Source organism: Entelurus aequoreus, linkage group LG19, assembly GCF_033978785.1.
Source record: "Entelurus aequoreus isolate RoL-2023_Sb linkage group LG19, RoL_Eaeq_v1.1, whole genome shotgun sequence".
In the NCBI taxonomy this organism is placed as follows: domain Eukaryota; kingdom Metazoa; phylum Chordata; class Actinopteri; order Syngnathiformes; family Syngnathidae; genus Entelurus; species Entelurus aequoreus.
The window spans coordinates 34,519,546-34,547,438 of NC_084749.1; the positions used below are offsets into that span (position 1 = coordinate 34,519,546).

Below are 27,893 nucleotides of genomic sequence, written 5' to 3' on the forward strand. Positions count from 1 at the left end.
GTAGCCCTTTGCATTAATCAGTAGCCAAGATGTAGCTCTTGGTTTCAAAAAGGTTGGTGTAAAGCAGGGGTCACCAACGCGGTGACCCCGTTTTTTTTTTTTTGTTTTGTTTTGTTTGTTTTTTGTTTGCTCCATGCTTTTTTTAACCTGTAAAGCACTTTGGTGCAATCTAAAAAGTTGTTGAAAATGTGCTATATAAATAAAGTTGACTTGACTTGACTTGACTTGACTTGACACCAGGTCGCCCGTAAGGACCAGATGAGTCGCCCGCGGGCCTGTTCTAAAAAAAATAAATAAAAAAATAAATAAATAAATAAAAAAATTAAATTAAATCTACATAGAATAAACACAAGATACTCTTTCAATCAGTGCATCAACCCAAACAACCTCCCCCATGCACACTCATCCACACCCACTCACACAAAAGGGGTTATTTCTTTCTGCTACCAATATTTTGGTTCCCACAACATAGACAACACATCTGCAAGGGACACAGTCCCTGAAGCACACATGATTGTATAGGCTGCTGGTCCACTAACATTTTCATTAATTACTATTTTTTATGTAATTATTTTTATATTGTTTTACTTTCTTTTTTATCCAAGAAAATGTTTTTTATTTATTTATCTTATTTTATTTTATTTTTTTAAAAAGGGCCTTATCTTCAACAGACCAGGTTGTCAATGAAATTTGATTTTTTTAAAGGGTTTTTTAAACCAGGCCCAGTCCAGATAATGTCCAAGTCGGACTCAGCAACACACACCTTCATTCATGTACACAGAAAAAAATTAGGGAACACAACAGATTGCATATAATTTATAAACAAAATTACATTTTCAAAATAAGCATTTATGTACAGTCCAGATTATGTCCAGGTCACTCAAATTAGGGAACACAACAACAGATATCATATAATCTATAAACATAATTATACTTTCAAAATAAGCCTTTGAGGACTTCTCATCTTTTTTTTAATGTTTTTTGGCATCATTATCGTTTTCAACCATGTAACTTTCTAAAGTTAGAAAATACTGAATAAATGTTTTAAAGAAAGTAATACTAAGTGAATATCTGTTTTTGGCCTTAAAAATAAAAATTTTACCGAGTACTATAATTAAATTGACTAAAGCATGATTGTCAATGAACTCTCCTAAAATAACAGAAACCACATCAAGCTTCAAAAACAAACCAATCCTTAAACACATTTTTTCAACTTCCACCCAAAACAAAGACACAATATGACAATACCAAAACAAATGCAGGGTGGATTCAGGCTCCTGACAACAAAATCGGCAATCATCTGACTCTGTCATATTCCATAATTTTAACATTTTCCCTGTGGGTAAGAAGTTATAAATAATTTTAATTTGAAAATAACGATTTTGCACATCGATAGTGGTTTCATAGATTAGTTTGAATATGGCATCCCATGGCAACGGGCAGTCAAAAAAGTCCTCCCATTTTCCATTTGTGTTGTATGAGGCAGCCTTCAAAGATTTCTTTATTAAATAACAATTATATATTTTTCTATTTATTTTAGTTCCTTTTTGCCAACTAGAATTTCTTATTAGAGGTTTACAAACTAATAATTTAGTAGTTCCATAATTAATTATTTGTTTCCATCTTTTCCCAATAACTCCAGTTAGTTGATAAAATGAAAAGCTTGAGCAAGCATCACCATTCATAGCTCTAAATTCATCATACTTCATAATTTTACTATTCTCATTGATAATGTCATTGACAAAAATGATTCCTCTTTCAAACATATTTTTTCCAAAAGAAAGGCTTTCCATCTATTACATTATTGGAGTTAATCCATATTAACTGCTGCAAAATATCGTCTCTTTTTTCTGGCACATAAAATTGAAAACACCACTATGAGTGGATTGGTTCCTTTATGTTTCCCAGCAGACTCTCTGGGAGGGGATCACTTGTAAAAAAGGATACAATTTCTTTTGATACAGTACATGTTTTTTGTCCAACAGGACATTTGTGTACCACTCAATGTTTAAATACATCTTTGGAACAATTGATGCTTTTAAAGACAGACACATAGCTTCAAGGTTGAGAAGTTTCAGGCCCCCGTATTCATACTCATTGTACAAAACCTTTCTTTTAATCTTTTCTGGTTTGCTGTTCCAGACAAAATCGAAGACCCTCCGCTCATAAATCTTAAAAAAGTTTTGTGATGGAGCTGGTAATGACAAAAACAAATAAATACATTGAGGAATAATTAACGAGTTGGCAATAGACATTTTACCATACAAGGTTAGGGATTTCTATTTCCATAATTGCATAATTTTGTCCAGCTTTCTTAGTCGATTATCATAATTTACTGAGCCTAGATCTTCCAGATTCTCTGGGACAACAACACCAAGTATGTTAACTGGTCCATCTGTCCACAAAACAGGCACTTTGCATTCCATTCGAAAGGACGTTCCCTTTAGATTTCCGATCCTTAACATTTTACATTCATCATAATTAAGCTTAAGGCCAGATTGCTGTGAAAATATGTCCAAAAGATTAAGAAGGTTCCGCAAACAATGAGGAAAAATCTTATCTTTGTGAATCAGCCTTTTCTGACATGAACTTCATCAAGAACAAACACAGAACACGCCTCACTGATGCACATCTGCAAGACTCACTCAGAGTTGCAGTGTCAAGTTACACACCAGAGTACCACACACTAGTTAACAGCATGCAATGCCAGGCTTCCCACTAACTGACAAAGAAACAGATAACAGATTTGGTGTCCAGTTCAAAGTGTGACATGATTTATTTAAAAATTTGAGAGTTGACTTTTGTATTTTACATGAGTTATTATTTGTACAAACATGGTGCAATGTAATTCATGATTTGTTCAAAAATGTTAGTGGCTAGCTAGTTAAAATGGGATATTGTGATTTCACAAGACTGTCTTAGAAGTGATCATTTGAAAATGTTCAATTTGAAAAATGTGCACTTAGAGAAAATATAAAAATAAAGTGTTGCATATTGATATTTATCTGTTTCTATATATATTTATTGTGAGAAATCATTAAGATGATCAGTGTTTCCACAAAGATAAATATCATTAATTATTAATAATAACAGAGTTAAAGGTAAATTGAGCAAATTGGCTACTTCTGGCAATTTATTTAAGTGTGTATCTAACTGGTAGCCCTTCGCATTAATCAGTACCCAAGAAGTAGCCCTTGGTTTCAAAAAGGTTGGTGACCCCTGGTGTAAAGGATCATCATCGGCAGTCACCCGTGGTCGAGTATGACTGTCCTCAGAATGGATGGGTTCCCATTCGAGAGGATGCCTGCGCGTGCCGTCTTTTAGCGTGGGGAGACTGATGCGCCTGCCGCCACCACACGGTCCTCGGCAGAGAGGGGCCTTGATCCAGTGGCATGGATCCATGACGACTGGAGACCACCCTCTGTTGCAGCCTTCATCCGCTTTCAGTGCCGTTGTGACATGCAGTGTCATCCTCCGCCACTTCCACCGTTGAGGTCTTATATCTATTTAACCCATAGATGGGGCAGTGGTTGGCGGACGCCAGGGCGTGTCCACACATTGGTGGGCCTGTACGCCTCGCCTCTGGGGCCCACTGATGCTCCGAGATCCCCTACAGTTTAGCCTGTGTCCGCAAAGACGCAGTTTACCGTGTGTGGCCACGAGGGGTCTTGGTGGTGGAGAGGCTTTGTACCAGCAGCAGGAGACTTACGCACTCGGCTCCTCTTTTCACCCACCCAGGGGCTAGCTGGCGGCGATAGCTGTAAGCAGAGAGTAGCAAGCAGGGGCAGCATGCAGCATGCACTAACTACAAGCACTTCTGCCACAAATCTAAACGCACTGACGCATCACACGCACCCTGTGCGCGAGCACTCACACACAAAAAGGATATCACCGCATGGGCTCAGGAACACTTCCGAAACCCACTGTCAGTAACTACAGTTTGTTGCTACATATGTAAGTGCAAGTTAAAACTCTACTATGCAAAGCGAAAGTCATTTATCAACAACACCCAGAAACCCCGCCGGCTTCGCTGGGCCAGAGCTCATCTAAGATGGACTGACGCAGTGGAAAAGTGTTCTGACGAGTCCACATTTCAAATTGTTTTTGGAAACTGTGGACGTCGTGTCCTCTGGACCAAAGAAGAAAAGAACCATCCAGATTGTTATAGGTGCAAAGTTCAAAAGCCAGCATCTGTGATGGTATGGGGGTGTATAAGTTCCCAAGGCATGGGTAACTTACACATCTGTGAAGGCACCATTAATGCTGAAAGGTACATACAGGTTTTGGAGCAACATATGTTGCCATCCAAGCAACGTCTGTTTCATGGACGCCCCTGCTTATTTCAGCAAGACAATGCCAAGCCACATTCTGCACGTGTTACAAACCCCATTTCCATATGAGTTGGGAAATTGTGTTGGATGTAAATATAAACGGAATACAATGATTTTCAAATCCTTTTCAACCCATATTCAATTGAATGCACTACAAAGACAAGATATTTGATGTTCAAAGTCATAAACTTTAATTTTTTTTTGCAAATAATAATTAACTTAGAATTTCATGGCTGCAACACGTGCCAAAGTAGTTGGGAAAGGGCATGTTCACCACTGTGTTACATCACCTTTTCTTTTAACAACACTCAATAAACGTTTGGGAACTGAGGAAACTAATTGTTGAAGCTTTGAAAGTGGAATTCTTTCCCATTCTTGTTTTATGTAGAGCTTCAGTCGTTCAAAAGTCCGGGGTCTCCGCTGTCGTATTTTATGCTTCATAATGCGCCACACATTTTCGATGGGAGACAGGTCTGGACTGCAGGCGGGCCAGGAAAGTACCCGCACTCTTTTTTTACGAGCCCACGCTGTTGTAACACGTGCTGAATGTGGCTTGGCATTGTCTTGCTGAAATAAGCAGGGGCGTCCATGAAAAAGACGGCGCTTAGATGGCAGCATATGTTGTTCCAAAACCTGTATGTACCTTTCAGCATTAATGGTGCTTTCACAGATGTGTAAGTTACCCATGCCTTGGGCACTAATGCACCCCCATACCATCAGAGATGCTGGCTTTTGAATTTTGCGTCGATAACCGTCTGGATGGTTCGCTTCCCCTTTGGTCCGGATGACAAGATGTCGAATATTTCCAAAAACAATTTGAAATGTGGACTCGTCAGACCACAGAACACTTTTCCACTTTGCATCAGTCCATCTTAGATGATCTCGGGCCCAGAGAAGCCAGCGGCGTTTCTGGGTGTTGTTGATAAATGGCTTTCGCTTTGCATAGTAGAGCTTTAACTTGCACTTACAGATGTAGCGACCAACTGTATTTAGTGACTGTGGTTTTCTGAAGTGTTCCTGAGCCCATGTGGTGATATCCTTTAGAGATTGATGTTGGTTTTTGATACAGTGCCGTCTGAGGGATCGAAGGTCACGGTCATTCATTGTTGGTTTCCGGCCATGCCGCTTACGTGGAGTGATTTCTCCAGATTCTCTGAACCTTTTGATGATATTATGGACCGTAGATGTTGAAATCCCTAAATTTCTTGCAATTGCACTTTGAGAAACGTTGTTCTTAAACTGTTTCACTATTTAAGGGGTGTACCTCACCCCATCCTTTCTTGTGAAAGACTGAGCATTTTTTGGGAAGCTGTTTTTATACCCAATCATGGCACCCACCTGTTCCCAATTAGCCTGCAGTCCTGTGGGATGTTCCAAATAAGTGTTTGATGAGCATTCCTCAACTTTATCAGTATTTATTGCCACCTTTCCCAACTTCTTTGTCACGTGTTGCTGGCATCAAATTCTAAAGTTAATGATTATTTGTTTATCAGTTTGAACATCAAATATGTTGTTTTTGTAGCATATTCAACTGAATATGGGTTGAAAATGATTTGCAAATCATTGTATTCCATTTATATTTACATCTAATACAATTTCCCAACTCATATGGAAACGGGGTTTGTACAACAGTGTGGCTTCATAGTGAAAGAGTGCGGGTACTAGACTGGCCTGCCTGTAGTCCAGACCTGTCTCCCATTGAAAATGTGTGGTGCATTATTAAGCGTCAAATACGACAATGGAGACCCCCGGACTGTTGAACAATTTAAGCTGTACATCAAGTAAGAATGGGAAAAAATTCCACCTGAAAAGCTTCAAAAATTGATCTCCTCAGTTCCAAAACGTTTACTGAGTGTTGTTAAAAGGAAAGGCCATGTAACACAGCGGTAAAAATGCCCCTGTGCCAACTTTTTTGCAATGTGTTGCTACCATTAAGTTCTAAGTTAATGATTATTTACAAAACAAAATTAAGTTTCTCAGTTCAAACATTAAATATATTGTCTTTGCAGTCTATTTAATTGAATATAAGTTGAAAAGGATTTGCAAATGATTTTATTCTGTTTTTATTTACGATTTACACAACGTGCCAACTACACTGGTTTTGGGTTTTTGTATATAGCCTATTATTTGCGCACTATTAGTTGATGATTTCACCGAAAATTCGGCCGCCCAACAAAGACTTTGATCACCTAAAACAGCGCTGCCGAAACCGGATGTTGTGATGAAGTCAACAAGATGCACGGGATCGTCTGGAGCATAGTCAGCGATGTCTGCGATGTGGATGTACTTTATCACATCCCATGATATACCCGACAACATTGAGCCCCAAAATCCCGCATCTTTGCTGCAGCTCGCTTTTTGTCGGAGACATCGAGGGACAGTAGTAGTCTCTAAACACAAGTACATTCTACAATAACACCAGAAAAAGATGCTAGATTTGTTGACGTTTTTGATAAAGAAAAAAAAAAATCACAAAAAATCTCTAGACTCTTGACAAATTCTCAACAAAGTACATTGTACAATAAGCGGCACACATTTAAAAATAATATAATATAAAAAATTATATAAATGTATATTTTGATACTAATTAACAATAACACAGATTTGTATTTAAATGTATGTTGACATTTTTGAGCCTTTTATAAAGAATCTCTTATCATCATATTTAATATGACATATTATGCATTAGATACCATGATGTCATTGTGACCACGCCCCCACCGCCACAGGTATCTTGGCAAACTAGGAGAAACCCTGTGTACACTACAAAACCGCATTTGTTTGTGCAAATAATAATAAAGAAGAATATGAAAATATCAATCTTAACATGCTAGTATCGATCCTATACCACCCTGAGTATGGGGCCTATCGATACCTCTCTTAGGCATGAACATACAGTATGAGCATGCTCCATCTGCAGCTTGGACCCAAACTAAGCCTGCTTTGTGTTCAGTCAGAGCTGTGCAAACGTGCAATGGAGTAGAACACAATGGGCACGCTGACTGGAATGAACCAACAAAACACGCACAAGTTTCAACAGTTTGAATATGTGGTAAAGTTGTTTATACATCTTTGTGCACTGAATATGTCTTTCTTATAGTCAGTGTACAAATTCGGGACAAAATAAATGTCTTATTTAATACTATTATTATTTATTGTAACATATTACAAAACTATTAAACAAAAGATGCGAAGGGCATTTTGATACTTTTCAATTTTTTAACAGGCTGAAAATGATTTTAATTGTAAATATGCTAAGAAGTGTTCAATATTTAAAATTAAAAATACAACCTTGGATTTTAGCTCTGTGCTTGAGGTGACAAAACGTGTTATTATTTGTTGTAGTATTATAGTATCAACATTTTCTCACAATGTTTTTTTGTGCCACGGCTATTTGACTTAACGTATTTTCCGGACCATAGGGCGCATCGGATTATAAGGTCATTCTACCGAATTGGTTAAAAGTGAGGTATATACACATATGTATAATATATAATGTAATATATAATGTACAATATCTTAAGTACACATTTCTAAAAAATAAAGGACGGTCAACTTCTATTTTGCATTTTCAGACTATTAGGAAATGTTTTTCCTCTCACTTTCCTGTCACTACCAAAACACAGCATTCAAATATAAATATAACATGTTATGTTAACCTGTTAATATTATGCTTACTTCCCTTGCGTAAAGATGATTTTTTAAATTTTTATAATTACTGAGGTTTTTCTACAATAAAATCAATAAAAATGTTTTTTTTAAACACATTTTCTTACTTGAATATATACAATTATTTAAAACCAATATGCAATATTTCATTCGAAAATGCATTGCACTGATCAAATTGATTTCTGAGTTAATGATTTATGAAATTGAACATACAGTACAGGCCAAAAGTTTGGACACATCTTCTCATTCAATGCGTTTTATTTATTTTCATGACTATTTACATAGTAGATTGTCACTGAAGGCATCACAACTATGAATGAACACATGTGGAGTTATGTACTTAACAAAAAAAAGGTGAAATAACTGAAAACATCTTTTATATTCTAGTTTCTTCAAAATAGCCACCCTTTGCCCTGATTACCGCTTTGCACACTCTTGGCATTCTCTCGATGAGCTTCAAGAAGTCGTCACCTGAAATGGTTTTCACTTCAAAAGTGTGCCTTATCAGGGTTGATTAGTGGAATGTATTGCTTTATCAATGGGTTTGGGACCATCCGTTGTGTTGTGAATGAGAAGGTGTGTCCAACACTGCAAAAACTGAAATCTAAGTAAGATTAAATATCTCAAATAAGGGTGATATTTGCTTATTTTCTGTCTGATAAGATAATTCTTCTCACTAAGCAGATTTTATGTTAGAGTGTTTTACTTGTTTTAAGGGTTTTGGTCCTAAATGATCTCAGTAAGATATTACAGCTTGTTGCTGAAATTTTATGACCTATATTGAGTAAAACATGCTTGAAACTAGAATATCAACTGATGCAAAGCTGTGTCATCTACACTCACAAGTATATAACTACTTTTTTAAAGTAATAATTTCTTACTTCAAGCATAAAAAAAAAAATCATGATGCCGAGCGCATATCATTATGTCAAGATAATGGCACAAGCGTTTACTTAATTTAAGAATATTTTTCAACATATTGAGCAAAAAGGTCTCATTTGTTTTCCTACCAAGAAAAGTGCACTTGTTATTAGTGAGAATATACTTATTTTAAGGTATTTTTGGGTTCATTCAGGTTAGCTAATTTTACTTGTTTTGGAAAGTCTTGACAAGCCGAATTTTCTTGTTCTATTGGCAGATAATTTTGCCTAGTTCAAATAAAATACCCCTAATTTTTGTATTTTTTTTTCTTGTTTTTGAACACTGACTTTTTGCAGTGAAACTTTTGATCTGTACTCAATCAGTGTCATAATATTTCAGTTGATATCTCAATACACTTTCTTTTTTTTGTAAACACGTAGTGTTTCGGTAGTGACCACTATTTTGTTTGCCAGTTTGTATCATATTCCCTCAACCTTATTGTCTAATATTAACTCACCACATGCTTGATGCTGCGAATATTTCAAACTCATATGGTTTTTGGTCAATAAAATCATTTATTTTTGGAGAAAACTGCTAATACCAGTTAAAAATAAGTACCCGCGTGGGTTCAGCATTCATTGGCAGCAAAGTGCCGCAGTGGTTAGCGCTCGTGCCTCACAGCGAGAAGGTCCTGAGTTCCATTCTCAAGCTTTTTGTGTGGAGTTTGCATGTTTTCCCCATGACAGCGTGGGTTCCTTCCGGGTACTCCGGATTCCTCCCACCTCCAAAGACATGCACCTGGGGATAGGTTGATTGGCAACACTAAATTGGTCCTAGTGAATGAATGTGAGTGTGAATGTTGTCTGTCTATCTGTGTTGGCCCTGTGATGAGGTGGCGACTTGTCCAGAGTCTACCGTGCCTTCCGCCCAAGTGTGGAACGGATGGCTTCGGTATTCAAAGAAGAAAATATTGACATTACTGTCAGGTTTCTGAAAACTATTGGCCATTACTTTGGCTTTGTTTACACTGGACACCGAGTTGCAACTTAGCAGGAAGCAGGAAGAGTTGACCTACAAAGAAGGAGAACAAAACGTTGATTAGGTGGCAGATATACATTTGCAAGGTCATTTTCAAGAAGGATATTTAAAGAGAAACTACATCTTGTGAGACGAGGTCGGTGATGAAATGGGGAAATGCCCCCCATTTCCACTCGAATCAACCGACTCCGAGGGGCTATACGGCGTCGAATGGGTGCTACAAATTGTGAGTTCAAATATTTTCACGTTTAATGTTTTTTGCAATTAAAATTTTTACAGTACCACATATGATATGTTTTAATTGCTAAACCGGGTTTATTGATTTTTAAGTGCGCCAGAAAATGCCCAGTCGTGCTTAAATGTGTTTCTGTTAGAGATGCGCGGTTTGCGGACACAACCGCGGACTCCGCGGATAATCCGCCGGTCGGGCGGATGCATGACTTATGTGTGAAATTATTAACACATCATTGTAAAATATCAAATAATATTAGTTATCTCATTCGCGTCAGCGACGAAGCAAATGGCAGCCATCGTCACACACACGCCAACCAATAAGAATTCGGCGGGGGCGGGTCATGGCAGAGATGCATTATGGGTTTTGGAATGCTAACTGCTATACGCTACTGCCAGAGCTATTAAAATGGACCACATCAACGTTGGCGGTAACCTATAAAAACTGAGAAAGACTGAAGTAAAATGGCACCGAAAAGGAAATCATATACTGCAGATTACAAGCTGGACGTAGTGAAATATGCAGCAGAAAACAACAAACACGACAACCAATAAGAATTCGGCGGGGGCGGGTCATGGCAGAGATGCATTGTGGGTTTTGGAATGCTAACTGCTCAGTCTCCTTTCTGTCTTGCATCGTCTATATTAGATATATAACGACGGGTGGGTGGCGGGCGGTTGTGGTTTTGATAAAATGTTAGTTCGGGTGGATGGCGGGTGGATGACGACTTTTGTGATGCGGTTGCGGATGAAATAATTGCCTATCCGCGCATCTCTAGTTTCTGTATAGTATTTCTCCAGCAATGGTCACGTGGTGACATCAATTATGGTATTATGAGAGGTAATCATTAAAAGTCGGACATCACTGAAGGCCTAGTTGGGAAACGCACGGCCCGCCACTGAACGCAATGATGGAGTGACTAAACCGAAAATCTGTTGAAATAATGTGTTATTTTATGATCCATGATTTATTGTAGCTGGGACCAGTGCAAGTCAGTTAAATTAAGGCCTCGACTCATTCAAATTCCTCCGTCTCCATTCCTTGAATGAAGCGAGTGGGTGAGAGGTGGGAGTGAATGGGGGTTGGTGGAGCGTCTGTCAGAACAAGAAGCTCTTTGACTCACTTTACAGTGACTAATGGTACTTGAGGCTTGCCTGTGGCCTGTGCTCATGTTTGCTGCATGACACATTGTTGTTGGAATGCCATACTGGGCTGTTGGAGTCTACATGCCATTCATTTGCTTTCTGTTTTGACTGTGTACTCAATCATCGGAAGAATTGCCTCAGTTTATCTTGGAGATGTTTGTTTTTACCTCAAAACACAGTTTTCATGATTATATATTGACTATGTTGCACACTTGTGTGCTGTCTTGCTGGTATATTTGCTTGAGAACAAGAACAAGCATTGAAATACAGTCTTTTTGAAATATGACATATTTCTGCAGATTTGCAGGTTGTGGCAATGTTTGAAAACACTCTGGTAATAGGGATATAGTTACATAATCCAAAAAGTGGTAAACAGATGGCCTGATTTTGTTTAGGGGAAGTAGAGTTGGAGGGGGGTCCAGATGACATTTGTATAATTTTCTATAATTTTTCTAAAGGCTAAATAATATAGTTGTGTTATATTTAATTATTCTTCTCAACATTTCTGCTTTTTACCGTAAAATAATACCTTTACGATCTATTTTTAAAATGTCTTTATTTTTGACAATTTCCTGCAATTTTAAAAAATAAATCGCGTTCCAAAATGGTGCCTGGGCTGCAACCACAGACAACCAATTTGCCTTTAAGAGCAAGCATGGCACTGACTTGTGTATTTATGCTTTAAAAGAAGCAGTAAAAAAATACAGAGCGCAGGGCTCTACAATGTTGGTAGGTTTATTGATGCATCTAAGGCAGGGGTCCCCAAACTTTTTGACTCCGGGGCCGCATTGGGGTAAAACAATTCGGCTGGGGGCCGCACTATATATATATATATATATATATATATATATATATATATATATATATATATATATATATATATATATATATATATATATATATATATATATATATATATATATATATATATATATATATGTAAATGTGTATATATGTATATGTCTATGTATATGTATATGTCCATGTATATATATATGTATATGTGTATATATGTATATATATATGTATATATATATATGTATATATGAGATCGGTAGGTTGTGAGTTCAAACCCCGGCCGAGTCATACCAAAGACTATAAAAATGGAACCCGTTACTTCCCTGCTTGGCACTCAGCATAAGGGGTTGGAATTGGGGATTAAATCACCAAAAATTATTTCCGGGCGCGGACACCTCTGCTGCCCACTGCTCCACCTCACCTCCCAGGGTGTGATCAAGGGTGATGGGTCAAATGCAGAGGACACATTTCACCACACCTAGTGTGTGTGTGACAATCATTGGTACTTTAACTTTAACTTAATATGTGTATATATGCGTATATATGTATATATATATGTATATATATATATATATGTATATGTGTATATATGTATATGTGTCTATATGTGTATATATATATATATATATATATATATATATATATATATATATATATATGTGTCTATATGTGTGTGTATATATATATATATATATATGTGTCTATATGTGTGTGTATATATATATATATATATATATATATATATATATATATATATATATATATATATATATATATATATATATATATATATATATATACATATGTATATATATATATATATATATATATACATGTATTCATACATATATATTCCTCGCGCACAAATTGACTTAAAGAGCGCACATGCTGCATGTCACGTTATCGATGTTAAAATGCATTTTTAGACAATATGATTTGCCTGAGTGGCTAGGAGACGGTAGAAAATGGACTAGTAAGGACAAATTAAAAAAAATAATAATATTTTTTTTTTTTTAATTGGGACTTCCCGCGGGCCGGATTTTGGACGCTGGGGGGCCGTATCTGGCCCGCGGGCCGTAGTTTGGGGACCCCTGATCTAAGGCATTTGACAGAGTCAACCATCACAAACTCTTTACCAAGCTGAAGCATAGGGGTGTTCCGGGTAGCATCATACGTATTCTGGCATATTGGTACGACACGCAGACAATGCAGGTAAAATGGGGAAGTAGTTTATCCTCTCCCTTTAGAGTTGGCAATGGGGTACAGCAGGGTGGGCTTCTATCACCAGGCCTATTTAGTATATGGATGATCTGTCAAGGCAGTTGAGAGAATGCAGAACAGGGTGCATCATTGGGAACACCTTAAAGGCCTACTGAAACCCACTACTACCGACCACGCAGTCTATATATATATATATATATATATATATATATATATATATATATATAAATGATGAAATCTTAACATTGCAACACATGCCAATACGGCCGGGTTAACTTATAAAGTGCAATTTTAAATTTCCCGCTAAACTTCTGGTTGAAAACTCCTTTGGATGATGACGTATGCGCGTGACGTAGCCAGTGAAACAGGAGTATCGGTAGCCCATTGAAGCCAATACAAAATAGCTCTGTTTTCATTTCATAATTCCACAGTATTCTGGACATCTGTGTTGGTGAATCTGTTGCAATTTTTTCATTGCATTATGGAGAAAGAAGCTGAGCATGCAAAGAAGAAAGTTGTCGGTGCGAAGAGGAGTATTTTGCGAGGGAAGTCAGCAACACAACACAGCCGGTGTTTCATTTGTTTACATTCCCGAAAGATGCAGTCGAGATCGAAGAATTCGGACAACAGAGACTCTTACCAGGAGGACTTTGACTTCGATACACAGACGCCTGTAGAGAACTGGGACAACACAGACTCTTACCAGGATTACTTTGATTTGGATACACAAACGCAGACGCGGTACCGTGAGTACGCAGCTGCGCTTCCAAACATTTGATCGCTTGCCCGTACATGCGTGTCATGTACGTAACTTTGGTTAAATATATAAGCTTTATGAACCTTGGGTTAGGTGAACGGTCCTTTGGGCTGAGTGATTGTGTGTGTTGTGCAGGTGTTTGAATTGTATTGGCGGGTTATATGGACGGGAGCTAGGAGCTAGGAGCTAGCATAACAAACACCTAGGTGTTTTTATGTGGGATTAATTTATGGCATATTAAATAAAAGCCTGGTTGTGTTGTGGCTAATAGAGTATATACAGTATATGTCTTGTGTTTATTTACTGTTGTAGTTATTCCCAGCTGAATATCATGTCCCACCCGCGCGCTTCCAAACATTTGATCGCTTGCCCGTACGTGCGTGTCATGTACGTAACTTTGGGTAAATATATAAGCTTTATGAACCTTGGGTTAGGTGAACGGTCCTTTGGGCTGGTTGTGTTGTGGCTAATAGAGTATATATATGTCTTGTGTTTATTTACTGTTGTAGTCATTCCCAGCTGAATATCAGGTCCCACCCGCCTCTCAGAGCATATTCCCTATCTGAATAGCTTCAACTCCCCACTAGTCCTTCACTTGCACTTTCCTCATCCACAAATCTTTCATCCTCGCTCAAATGAATGGGGAAATTGTCGCTTTCTCGGTCCGAATCGCTCTCACTTCTGGCTGCCATCACTGTAAACAATAGGGATCTTTCCGGAAATTTTCAACTGACTACGTCACGCTACTTCCGGTAGGGGCAAGGCTTTTTTTTGTCAGATACCAAAAGTTGCGATCTTTATCGTCGTTGTTCTCTAATAAATCCTTTCAGCAAAAATATGGCAATATCACGAAATGATCAAGTAGGACACATAGAATATATCTGCTATCCCCGTTTAAATAAAAAAAAATCATTTCAGTAGGCCTATAATCAATCACTTTATGTACGCTGATGATTTGGCCATTATATCTCCCAGTAGTGCAGGGTTCCAACAGCTTCTTAACATATGCTCAGACTTTGGAGTCAAGTTTTGACATCAAGTATAATGCCACAAAGAGTATGGTAATGATATGTTGGACCAAGGAGGATCAACATCTTAATTTCCCAGGTTTCTACTTGTCTGGTCAAACCCCGTCTGTGTGCAACAATGTCAAATACTTAGGCCACATCATCAATGACAAGATGGAGGATGATGCTGACATGCTTAGACAGAGAAGAATGCTGTATGTCCAAGCCAATATGCTGGTGAGAAAATTTCACTACTGTTCTGATGAAGCGTAGGTGTACTTGTTTAGAGCTTACTGCACCCATATATGTACACAGCACCCCTCTGGGTGAGGTTCAAAAAAGAGAGCTTGCGCAAACTCCAGGTTGTATTTAATGACTGTCTCAGAATCCTGCTCAGAAAGCCCAGGGGTAGTAATGCCAGCAAGCTTCTTTGTGATTTAGGGATAAACACCTTTCACGCCACCCTGAGAAAACTGATGTTTAAATGTATATGTAGACTGCAGGGGTCCGAGAACGATTTTATTATACAGATAACCAATTCTAGGTGTAGTTCTGTTAGGTATCAATCAATCAATCAATCAAAGTTTATTTATATAGCCCTAAATCACGAGTGTCTCAAAGGGCTGCACAAGCCACAACGACATCCTCGGCTCAGATCCCACATCAGGGCAAGAGAAAACTCAACCCAATGGGATTACAATGAGAAACCTTGGAGGGGACCGCAGATGTGGGGACGAAGGAGAGGGGGGAAGAGCAGAAAAGAGACGGCAGATCAACTGGTCTAAAAGGGGGGTGGGGGGGGGTCTATTTAAAGGCTAGACTATACAAATGAGTTTTAAGATGGGACTTAAATGCTTCTACTGAGGTAGCATCTCTAACTGTTACCGGGAGGGAATTCCAGAGTACTGGAGCCCCAATAGAAAACGCTCTATAGTCCGCAGACTTTTTTGGGGCTCTGGGAATCACTAATAAGGCAGAGCTCTTCGAACGCAGATTTCTTGCCGGAACATATGGTACAATACAATCAGCGAGATAGGATGGAGCTAGACCGTGTAGTATTTTATACGTAAGTAGTAAAACCTTAAAGTCACATCTTAAGTGCACAGGAAGCCAGTGCAGGTGAGCCAGTATAGGCGTAATATGATCAAACTTTCTTGTTCTTGTCAAAAGTCTAGCAGCCACATTTTGTAACAACTGTAATCTTTTAATGCTAGGGAGACCCGAAAATATTACGTTACAGTAATCAAGACGAGACGTAACGAACGCGTGAATAATGATCTCAGCGTCGCTAGTATACAAAATGGAACACATTTTAGCGATATTACGCAGATGAAAGAAGGCCGTTTTAGTAACACTCTTAATGTGTGACTCAAACGAGAGAGTTGGGTTGAAGATTGATTGATTGATTGAGACTTTTATTAGTAGATTGCACAGTACAGTACATATTCCGTACAATTGACCACTAAACGGTAACACCCGAATAAGTTTTTCAACTTGTTTAAGTCGGGGTCCACGTTAATCAATTCATGGTACAAATATACACTATCAGCATAATACAGTTATCACACAAGTTAATCATCAGATTATATACATTGAATTATTTACATTATTTACAATTCGTGGGGTGGGATGTGGAGGGGGTTGGGGCGGGGGGTTAGGTTTGGTTGATATCAGCACTTCAGTCATCAACAATTATATCATCTGAGAAATGGACATTGAAACAGTGTAGGTCTGACTTGGTAGGATATGTACAGCGAGCAGTCAACATAGTGAGTTCAGAAAGCATAAGAACAAGTATATACATTTGATTATTTACATTTGATCAATTACAATCCGGGGAGGTGGGATGTGGTGGGGGGAGGGTGTTAGTCTAGGGTTGTAGTTGTCTGGAGGTGTTCTTTTAGTGAGGTTTTGAAGGAGGATATATATATTTTTTATTTTATTTTTATTTTTTTTATTGCTGCTTTTATTTATTTATTAGATGCCTTTTACTGAATATACACAAACACTGTTTTTAATAGTATGTGATAATGCCTTTCATACTGTATTTTGTTTGTTTTGTATACACTACCGTTCAAAAGTTTGGGGTCACATTGAAATGTCCTTATTTTTGAAGGAAAAGCACTGTACTTTTCAATGAAGATAACTTTAAACTAGTCTTGACTTTAAAGAAATACACTCTATACATTGCTAGTGTGGTAAATGACTATTCTAGCTGCAAATGTCTGGTTTTTGGTGCAATATCTACATAGGTGTATAGAGACCCATTTCCAGAAACTATCACTCCAGTGTTCTAATGGTAAAATGTGTTTGCTCATTGGCTCAGAAGGCTAATTGATGATTAGAAAACCCTTGTGCAATCATGTTCACACATCTGAAAACAGTTTAGCTCATTACAGAAGCTACAAAACTGACCTTCCTTTGAGCAGATTGAGTTTCTGGAGCATCACATTTGTGGGGTCAATTAAACGCTCAAAATGGCCAGAAAAAGATAACTTTCATCTGAAACTCGACAGTCTATTCTTGTTCTTAGAAATGAAGGCTATTCCACAAAATTGTTTGGGTGGCCCCAAACTTTTGAACGGTAGTGTATGTCTACTTGTACGTTGGAGTCTGCAATAAAGCTTGATGACTTTGGACACCCTTAATTTATGTATTTTAACGGGAAGGGGAAGAGTTACCAAAGAACAAAAAGGGTGTCTCGAGGCTATTTAGCCTCTTAACGAGTTAGGACTCACGCTCGTCAAAGGCTGGAATTGTAAAGTTGTTCTGCACACTTCCACAGCTCGCCTTTTAAAGCGGTAGTAATGAACACTCCCCCGGCTTATGGCGTTGCCTTGCATGTCTGGATCCCTTGCTCAATACTTTGACTTTTGTGACCTTTAATGTCATTATCGAGTACAAACTCTCTGTCTATCACTTTTATTGCCTACTGCTTGGGGATTGGAAGTGGAGTTATAATGCATATCACAAGGGCAGTTTGATGAGGTGACCTTTAAACCAGGTGAGACATTGATGCCTTTGGAGTTGTTTTTTTTATTTTTTATTTATATTTGTATGCTCTAATCCAGTGTTTTTCAACCACTGTGCCGCTAGTGTGCTGTGAAATACAGTCTGGTGTGCCGTGGGAGATTATGTAATTTCACCTAATTGGGTTAAAAATATTTTTTTGCAAACCAGTGATTATAATCCGCAAATATGCCATTGTTTAGTGTCTGCACTGTCTAGAGCTTGGCAGCGTAACCATGTAATACTCTTCCATATCAGTAGGTGGCAGCAGGTAGCTAATTGCTTTGTAGATGTTTGTCGTGATCACAATTTGCAGACGACAGCGGGAGGCAGAGTGCAGGTAAAAAGGTATCTAACGCTTAAACCAAAAATAAACAAAAGGCGAGTGCCGCTAAGAAAAGCCATTGAAGCTTAGGGATGGTTATGCTAAATGAAACTAAAACTGAACTGGCTGCAAAGTAAACAAAAACAGAATGCTGGACGACAGCAAAGACTTACAGTGTATGGAGCAGAGATGGCGTCCACAAAGTACATCCGTACATGACATGATAATCAACAATGTCCACACAAAGAAGGATAGCGTCCGCACAACTTAAATAGTCTTGATTGTGAAAACAAAACAGGTGCGGGGAATAGCGCTCAAGGAAGACATGAAACTGCTACAGGAAAATACAAACAAAACAGGAAAAGTCACCAAAATAGGAGCGCAAGACAAGAACTAAAACACTACACACAGGAAAACACCAAAAACTTCAAAATAAGTCACGGCGTGATGTGACAGGTCGTGACAGTACACCTACTTTGAGACAAGAGCTATAGTGATGCATGGTTGGTTATGGTTTGAATTCATATCCAACAATTGCAGGAACAACTTTTTATTGTCAATTTCGGCTACTGAGTTTCATTTTTTAATGTTTTCTGCTGGTGGTGTGCCTCCGGATTTTTGCAATGAAAAAAATGTGCCATGACTCAGAAAAGGTTGAAAAACACTGCTCTAATCATTGTTAGTACAGGTTGCACATTAAAATGACAAAAAAAAAAATAGGAAGAGAGTAATTCACTTTCATAAAAATGTAATGATAAAAACTATTCGATCAAATAATTTTTGGTCCCATTTGCTTTAATAATATTTAAATATTTGAATAAGTATCTGAAACAGTACTATCTATTTTCCATGAAAATGTACTTGGTATGATCACATTAATTTTGTCCTACATTCCAGTTTAGACACGGACTTGATATTGCATTTACTGTATGATCCTCCATGTTGGCACACAAATTCATCCATTCATTTCATTTCATTCAGAGCAGTAAAATAATGTTTTTGCAGCACACAAACAAAAACACAAACACTTAGACGGTGAGCTGACATGAGAAAAAGTGCCTAGAAAATGAATTTCGCTCCCACGTCTAAGCACAACTTGTTCAATGCATTTTTGCATAGATAATACCCTTCTGGACTTTGGGTTAAAAGTTCAGAACATGATACCTAGCCAAATTTTGTCACAAGCCAGAAATGTATATAGAGGTAAATCACAAAAAACGAAAATCTTGTGCTGCAGTTTTGGCTTGTAAAATATGTCTTATTCATTTTGGCAACACAAAATCTTTCTCAAATATCATAAATACATATACCTAACATCTGAAACAAATATTGGTGCCTTAGTATACTCATATGTGAATTTAGATCATGAAATGTAGCAAATTTCTTAAAAAACGATTCAACTGAAGTGATTTGCCCCAGCACAATGAAGCACACACTTATTAAATTTAGCTAAAAGCTTATGTATCATACATTAAAAAAATGTCACAACCTTCTATGTAATCAAAGGTACAAAAGAAGTAACACACCGTGGCCAAAAGTGGCTTAAAATCTAGCAAAATATTACCATGCACCCCAAAACTGGAATAAGGCAAAAATGGACAAGATTAAAATAGATGCAGTAAAGGCCCAAATTGGTATAAAATATGATAAATATTTATTAAAGTAGCAAATTGTTTCACAGCATGTGTCATTTATACCCCCCCCCCCCCCACACACACACACACACACACACAAACACACACAAAAGACCAAAACAAATTTGAAAAAAAAGGTAATACAGACATTATTTAAGCTTTACCGTTAAAATGGCAGTGTGGCATCTCGATAATCAAACATCTTGATAAAGAAACAAAAGTGGCAAATTTTACATGGTGACATGGTGCGTAATTACTCATCAATATCACTTTCATCTGTGTCATCATCCCATGCACCTCTTTCTTCTGTTTCCTTTGAAACATTTCCACAGTTCTGGCAGTGACATAAATCAGTACAAGACATTTTTGCAGACATACATGAACATCTTTCTGTTTCACATTTGCTTGTCTTGCAACCACAGTGGACTACCTACAGCACACTATCTGGGGCAGGATTTCTAGTCATCCATCTTACTGTTAACTCCCCATCCTCAATGTACCATCCATTGCCAATGGGTGAAGGGGCACACATCATACCAGTCAGGGAATGTCGCATTACTGCTGCTTGGTAGTTTGCCCTTTTGCAGTGTTGGTGGAGGGCATCACTTGTTGGGGGAATGGACAGTTCTGGCAAAGCTGACGATGCCATACAGAATGCTTTGTATCTTGCATCGTTCACGTCTTTGGCAGATGCCTGTCCATACAGGTGGCACACATATTTGCTCAGTGTTTTGAACGTAGACTGGTCAAGGTTAAAACTGCTGCCCAGATTTGAGAACGCAGTCAGGTATTCGTCTTTCTGACAAGCAAGAGAAAATGTCTTCCTTTTGCCCTTGCCATGAAAGGCACTGGTCGAGTCACAACCTGTGAAGGTATGGATGCCAATGAGTGCAGAACAAACACTGTTGCCAAGAGCTGCTGCCACCTTAGCCACGTCTATGATCCTCGTTCTGTTGCCTACTCCCGTGAAAAAATACAAGCTACACTGTAAAGCTCTTTGAAGACTTACAGCAATCACTGCCACATCAGTGTCAGGGCTTTTGATGACAACAGTTTGATGTTCTTGTGCAGCATGCTGTGCATGTAAAAACACCCTAGTGTCACATTCCTCATGGTCACATGTCAGTTCGTGAACAGCACTGACAGTTTGTGAACCCTCTTTCACAGTAACACAGTGACACAGTTCTCCATGTGCTATGTACAAGCTGAAGTCCCTGCCCAAAATGGTGAGATCAGCATCTCGCCATGCAACAAAGAGGAATTCTGCCAGTGCTGCTTTGTTGGTCCCATTAGATAGAAACTTTTTCCACTGTGTGGGTGCCTTCTGATCCCGTCCATAGATCTGCACCTGTTGTGTACCACCCTCAGCTCTCCGTGACCGCTCTAGGTTTTTAATACTGATTTCTGGATACTGGTCAATGACAAAGTCTATCCTTGTACACTTGTGCTGCAGAGCTATCTTGACCACGTACTGGAGTAAGTTGTCAGCCAACTCTCCAAAGGTAGCTGGTTTGGAATGCATGGCTTGAATGACTGCCATGCCATCGAAGAGAATAGCTCCATCTGACGGAACTTGCTGAACTAAGCAGTCTTTGTCTTTGTTCTCCAATATATTCATCAAGGCAGATTTGTCTGTTTTAGCAAGTGACCCATCAGTACTGGCTAAGGGATATGAAACCGTTCCCAAGGAGTAGGACAGAATTTGCCTCAGGTCTACCTTTCTACTTTGACCAATAATGAGTAGCCTGGAGAAAAGTTTCTTGTCTGCACGCAGAATGACATCTTTGGCTGCTGCAGATTTTGTCTTTGTTTTTGCCTGGTCACTAAAGGTCTTCAGTTTTTGAGCCTTGATGGGGGCAAAAATGTCGACTGATTTTGTTAACAGTCTTTGGTCAATAAAGACTTTGACAGCTTCTTCCCCCCTTTCTGGTGCTGCAAGCAAATCCTTCTTGACCCCTTCAGATGCTACTGTCCCTGAGCTAAGACAAACAATGCCATCTTGGTGTAAGTCAAATGGGTTCAGCATGGAATCAATGGTGGAACTTATTCTGGTCACAGCTTCTTCATCGGCATGAATCCGTGAGCGGTCTAGATCTTTTCGCCTTCGTGTTTCTGGGGATTTTCCAGACATTGACTCACATTGTCTAGCTATGGCAGCTCGTTCATGTTGTGACAATATCCAGCGAGACACTGCAGCCCTATTTAGAGTTATTCCTGTCCAGCCACCCTTTGTCTTTGAATCTCTGTTGCATGTTTGCTCAATAGCCTGGTCACAAGCAATGGAGGCAAATCCATGGGCACTTTGACGTTGAACAGTCCACTGACCTTTCACACTGAGGTCTTTGTGACAAGAAGGGTGTGTTATAGGCAAGTTGACCATTTCCATCCAGTATGTAGGCAAATACCTAGCATAGTTTACACGATCATAAGCAAAAAACCATGCCATCATCAAGCGCACTGTTGACAGGTGAAGCTGCCAGTCTGATTCTCGTGTAGCTCTCACAAACAGAAGGAGTATTTGCACCATGTCAATGTAAGAACTCCAGAAAGCAAACGTTGGGTTTTCGGCAGTTCTCTTTTCCACAAAGAGAGCATACTTTGAACACATTTGGTCAAATTTCTGGTTTGCACACAAAACATCCACTGTTCTGTCTGGGAATGTGTCTTTGATTTCACTGATGACAGCCATGCACTCATCTCTCCCCGCTGGTGTCAAAGAGTCTAAGAATGTGCTGAATCTGGCACGTTGCAGGCTCTCATACATAAGTTTCTGTGCCCTCATGCTGCGGTTGTAATGATGACCACTGATCACACCATTGATGGAACCTGGGGCAACAACTTCAGACTCAATGAGTATGTCTTGCAGTCCTGCATCACCAAACCTTTTTCCTATAATCCCTAGGAAAGACATGCAAGTATGAAACTCACCAAGTCTAATCACAAGGCGTTTTGTCAATTCCTGGTCCTTCCAGCGGATTTGCTGAGCTTTGGCATATATAGCCTGGTCAAAAACTACCACTACATGGTCCAGTGCTAGCTGATCAGCAATTTCAACACTTCGCTTCAAAATCGTGTTAACTGTTGACATCTCCGTCGGTGAAGCCTCAATGACTGGAAGATAATACAGTGCTGACTTTGGCAGAGTGGCCCCACTTTGGAGCAGTGTATGGAAACCTGTCCAGCTTGGCACTGTGCATGCTTCAGCATCTGTGTACTTTACTGAAACATATGCCAGTTCAGTTTTGGCAGCAGATACAGTGTTCAACCTGTATGTTTCTGCATCCAATGGAACACTTCCATGGTGACTCAAGTTCTGTGGCCCGTGTCTTTTAGACTGTTGGTAGTGTTCTACGGGGTAGCTAGGAGGTGGTTTGAACGATTTAACTGCCTTCTGTAGTGGCTGTCTCTCTGTTCTCGACACAGTTTCAGTGACAGAACTTTGGAGCATAATGCCATTTGTGTGGTGAGTAGTTCCATGACCTGACAGTGTCTCCTCCCCAAAATCAATGTTGTCCCACACCAGTATTGTGGGTGCCTTCTGTGCGAATCCCTTGGGTATTTTGTTTCTACCCTCTAAAAGTTGTAGCTGAGCAAGGCTAGTGTCAAGACTGACAACTGTGTCCCGTGAAGCACAATGTCCTAACCTATTCAGCAGTGACAGAACATTTGATGAACCTGTTAAATGGCGAACAGTTAGACCAAGACACAATGACTTGGGTGTCTGCTTTCGACCTTTAGATGCCAGATACACAATGTCTTGACAAAGAGAGATAACCTTTAGATTCACATCATCAGGAACATCAACATAACAGGCTAGTGTTGGCTCTTCTGTTGCACCTATAATCCAGGCAATGAAGTTGTACAGTTCAACAGGCACAACAGATTTAGCTTCAGATACATTTAAATCCTCTGCTGTGGGAGGCCACGGGCATTTCATACCGGGAGAGTCACTTAGAAGGCGCTTCAATATCAGCCCTGCACTGTAAAGTGTCCTTGTGTTCTCCGTGGTATTCTGACCAGCTGTTGTACTAGCCGTGTGTTCACTGTCACTTTCAGCTTGGCTTTCAGCTTGGCTCACCTCAGTTGACTCGGTAGTTGATGGTGATGTGCCTGATGGCAGAGGTACCCTGTCTGCTAACGATAATGTCTCAACAAAAACCATTTCAGAGACGTTGCGCTGGGGAGGGCAGTGGAAAACCAGCTGGGGGAAATCACGGACCAACCTTCTTTTCAGTTTATCCCTCCTGAAACATAAAGTTAAAGGGAAATATGAGCACATTACACACAGACACACAGACACAGACACAGACACACACACACACACACACACACACACACACACACACACACACACACACACACACACACACACACACACACACACACATCAATGATAATCAAATTACTTTAAACATACTCTCATAGCCTTTATGGGGAGAGACTAAATCTATAAATAATAAACTTTTCAGTATGAATATTTTATTATTTTTGTTTCAGTTACCTGTAGCCTGAAGCATCAAGATCTTCGTGCTTCTTAACGGTGTCCACGAACAACTTCCTTAGCTTGTCCATTCTCAGCACCTCTTTGTCAATTATAATCCTTTGACGGATCACTTGGTCACAGAAGAGGTTGTAGCTGTCAGCAAAGGGTTGTCTGAAAACACACACACACACACACACTTAACATGTGCAAAGAGTCATGCTTTCAAAGCTGTATCTTAAGCAAAACTAAATATAAGCTGCATGTTGTTGAAATTTTTTTTACTTTTTAAATGTGAGCAAAATGACAGTACAGTGTAATTACTCACATTTCTTCATCTCTGGTTGCAGTGTGCGTTGCTGTAGACAGTGACAAGAACCTGGTGTACTGTCTGTAACAGGTCCTATGGTACCGGACCTCTATAGCAACACAGTCTTTGTCGTTGATGTGCAGAAGAATGGCAGCATCTTTCTTAATCTCAGCTGCCTTCAGCAACTGGCCTTTAAAAGAAAAATAATTAGAATAAGCTTTATTGGCAAAATCAGAGATTTACAAGTAAAAAAGTGTGTGTGTGTGTGTGTGTCTTGAGTGGGGGGTTGGAGAGGTATTTATGACCCTGTGATTTACGACTCTGTGATGTGAGCTGCTGAACTCCCAGCTAAACATTCCAAGATTCAAGATATCTATTGTCATATGCACAGATAAACAGACAGTCACACTGCACAATGAAAAGCTTATTTTGCTGGTCCCCCTTGCAAATTCACAAAATATAAATATAAATATAAACTTAAGCTAAATAAAGAATCACAGAATATAAAAATTAAACAAGAATAAACTTAAACTATATTGCACACTTACAATAAACTTACTAAAAATGTAAATGCTAAGGATGTTTAATACTAATAAATATAATAAAATAAAATAAGAAACAAAAATAAAGAAATAAGATAAAGTAAATTAAAGTGTGGATCTTACAACAGATCTATAGTGGGCATGAGTAGACAGAAGCAGTATTGCACATTCAGTTCACAGTGAAGATGATAATGGATGATATGACAATGATGATGTATAAAGTGCACTATGCATTCTTCAATTATTGTAGCAGCAGTGGAGGTGACATGAAGTCACAGCAGGGATGTGGGTAGTGGTCACAGTTCAGTCAGTTCAGGGATGAGGGGTGAGGTGTGAAGGTGTGCGGGGGGAGGGGTGGGGGTTGTGATGTGTAAATCAGTCCAGGGGTGTGTGTGTGTGTGTGTGTGTGTGTGGGGGGGGAGAGAGAGATTGGGGCTGTGGTGTGAAGGTATATGGGGGGATGGGTGGGGCTTCCTTTTCTAGGCCAGTGGTTCTCAAACTTTTAAATTCCAAGGTCTCCCCTTAACTCTGACAGTGTATAAATGGTCCATTTGGTTATTACAAAGTAACAACACATTCTTTCAATCCTACGCTATGTACTGTAACATTATTACTATAGATTCACACACGTGTGTGTGTGTGTGTGTGTGTGTGTGTGTGTGTGTGTGTGTGTGTGTGTGTGTGTGTGTGTGTGTGTGTGTGTGTGTGTGTGTGTGTGTGTGTGTGTGTGTGTGTGTGTGTGTGTGTGTGTGTGTGTGTGTGTCACATACCTGCCGACACGGTTTCTGCTTGTGTGAGTTGATCCCTCTGGCGTTTTCCTCCCACACGAGTGTACTTTTCCACTTTTTGACAAATTATACAGATGGCTGGCAGGACGGGGCCGGCAGAAGCAACGGGCAAACCTGAACGAGATCGAAGTTTCTTTCGGGGAGTTTCAGACGTGCCTGCTGACTGACCTGCGGCTGCAGATGGTTCTCCCACCGCCCGTGCGGTCCTTTTCTCGGCATAAAACAATGCAGATTTATCTGTAAAACGTCGGTAGCATGTTGCGTGAAACCCAGCGTCGTCAGGAATAGCGTCAAAATCTACATCCGAGCAATGTTTATAGATTTCTGCCAGATGCTTGTTCTGGTCTTGCAGACAAAGCCACTGTTTTAAATAGTTTCTGTATGTGTCCCACCGTGTCCGAGTGAAGTGCTGGACGTCCTCATTGTTCACAGATGAAAGATGCATATAGCATCTTTTATTTTCCTCTTTACGCACTTTTTTTCTAACTTTTGAGGTCTTTCGTTCCTCTTCACTCTCGGATGTTGTCGTCGCCATAGCAGGTATGTTGTTAGAATAAAGCTGCTACCTGATTGGTCCATGTGACCAAAACCGCGCCACTCCCCACTAGATATCACTGCGCCTCACTGAAAAATAGTACCGGCTTTCAACACCGATTACACAAAATGGGCTTGGTGTCAATTTCCGAACTTTTGGTATCTTACTTACTACCAGTAAATCTATTTTATGAAGTAAAAATGATGTTGTGCCGTTGGTGTGGGAGCGAAACTGAACGATATGAGCCTTGACCACAGGCACTAACTGGTTTTCTGTAATATAAATGCTATGTTTGTTATGAATAAAGTTGTTTGAAAAAAACAAACAAAAAAACAACTACACTGGCTTCCGCCTCACCTTCGTACCGTGACTACACATCCCTGCACTAGGAGTCAGCAAAAAAACAAGTATCGGATGATATCGGCTTGTGTCTAAATCTCCAATATAAGCTCCAATATAAGCAGTCCTGCAGCACTTTGAGCAACATGTGTGGTTGGTCTCTTGTTGTATTTTAGTGAAGTCATTTACAAAAGGGAAACATGATAGGCTATGCCAGGGGTCGGCAACCCAAAATGTTGAAAGAGCCATATTGGACCAAAAATACAAAAACAAATCTGTCTGGAGCCGCAAGAAATTAAAAGCCATATACTACATGTGTCATGAGATATAAATTTAATTAAGAGGACTCAAAGGAAACTAAATGAGCTCAAATATAGCTACAAATGAGGCATAATGATGCAATACGTACATATAGCTAGCCTAAATAGCATGTTAGCATCGATTAGCTTGCAATCATGCAGTGACCAAATATGTCTGATTAGCACTCCACACAAGTCAATAACATCAACAAAACTCACCTTTGTGCATTCACGCACAACATTAAAAGTGTGGTGGACAAAATGAGACAGAAAAAGAAGTGGCATAAAACACGTCCTAGAAAGTCGGAGAAAGTTACACATGTAAACAAACTATACGGTGAGTTCAAGGACCGCCAAAATTAGTAGGACAAAACGGCGCTCGCCAAATACTCGAATCAGTGAAGCATGTTTAATACAAACAGTGTGCTTTATAACAATTAGGGAGGTTTATGTCATGTTTGTCCTCCTACAGAAACCATACTAAAACAAAAAAATAGATTTTTTTTCCCCCTCATCTTTTTCCATTCTTCATACATTTTTGAAAAATCTCCAGAGAGCCACTAGGGCGGCGCT

General features: G+C 39.2%; 2 protein-coding genes and 1 long non-coding RNA gene across 5 annotated transcripts in view; 1 reads left to right on the top strand and 2 right to left on the bottom strand.

Moving 5' to 3' along the window:
- LOC133635314 (tensin-3-like) overlaps positions 1 to 27,893 on the top strand; it is a 152,148-nt gene that overhangs the window by 86,628 nt on the left and 37,627 nt on the right. The window lies entirely within an intron of this gene.
- The window catches only part of LOC133635315 (uncharacterized), a 72,074-nt gene continuing 53,500 nt past the window's right edge, over positions 9,320 to 27,893 (bottom strand). The window contains exon 3 of the long non-coding RNA XR_009822046.1: positions 9,320 to 9,932. This is a non-coding gene — a long non-coding RNA (uncharacterized LOC133635315). The remainder of the gene's footprint in view (positions 9,933 to 27,893) is intronic.
- Positions 20,111 to 26,807, bottom strand: LOC133635313 (uncharacterized). Of its 2 annotated transcripts, XM_062028389.1 has the most exons (5): positions 26,316 to 26,807; positions 26,130 to 26,261; positions 24,836 to 25,007; positions 24,529 to 24,681; positions 20,111 to 24,271 (listed from the first exon to the last, which is right to left on the bottom strand). In XM_062028389.1, the coding sequence occupies exons 1-5, from the start codon at positions 26,680 to 26,682 to the stop codon at positions 20,458 to 20,460; spliced, it is 4,638 nt and encodes a 1,545-aa protein (XP_061884373.1). In that variant the 5' UTR covers positions 26,683 to 26,807; the 3' UTR covers positions 20,111 to 20,457. The 2 variants fall into 2 exon arrangements, with proteins under 2 accessions (XP_061884373.1, XP_061884372.1); XM_062028388.1 differs by having other exon boundaries at positions 26,130 to 26,807.

Coding starts and splice junctions, on each gene's coding strand:
- LOC133635313 (XM_062028388.1), bottom strand. CDS start 26,682: ATGGCGACGACAACATCCGAGAGTGAAGAGGAACGAAAGACCTCAAAA. Junction 25,008..26,129: donor AGCAGAAACCGTGTCGGCAG/GTATGTGACACA, acceptor TTTCTTTTAAAG/GCCAGTTGCTGAAGGCAGCT. Junction 24,272..24,528: donor CTTGATGCTTCAGGCTACAG/GTAACTGAAACA, acceptor TTTATGTTTCAG/GAGGGATAAACTGAAAAGAA.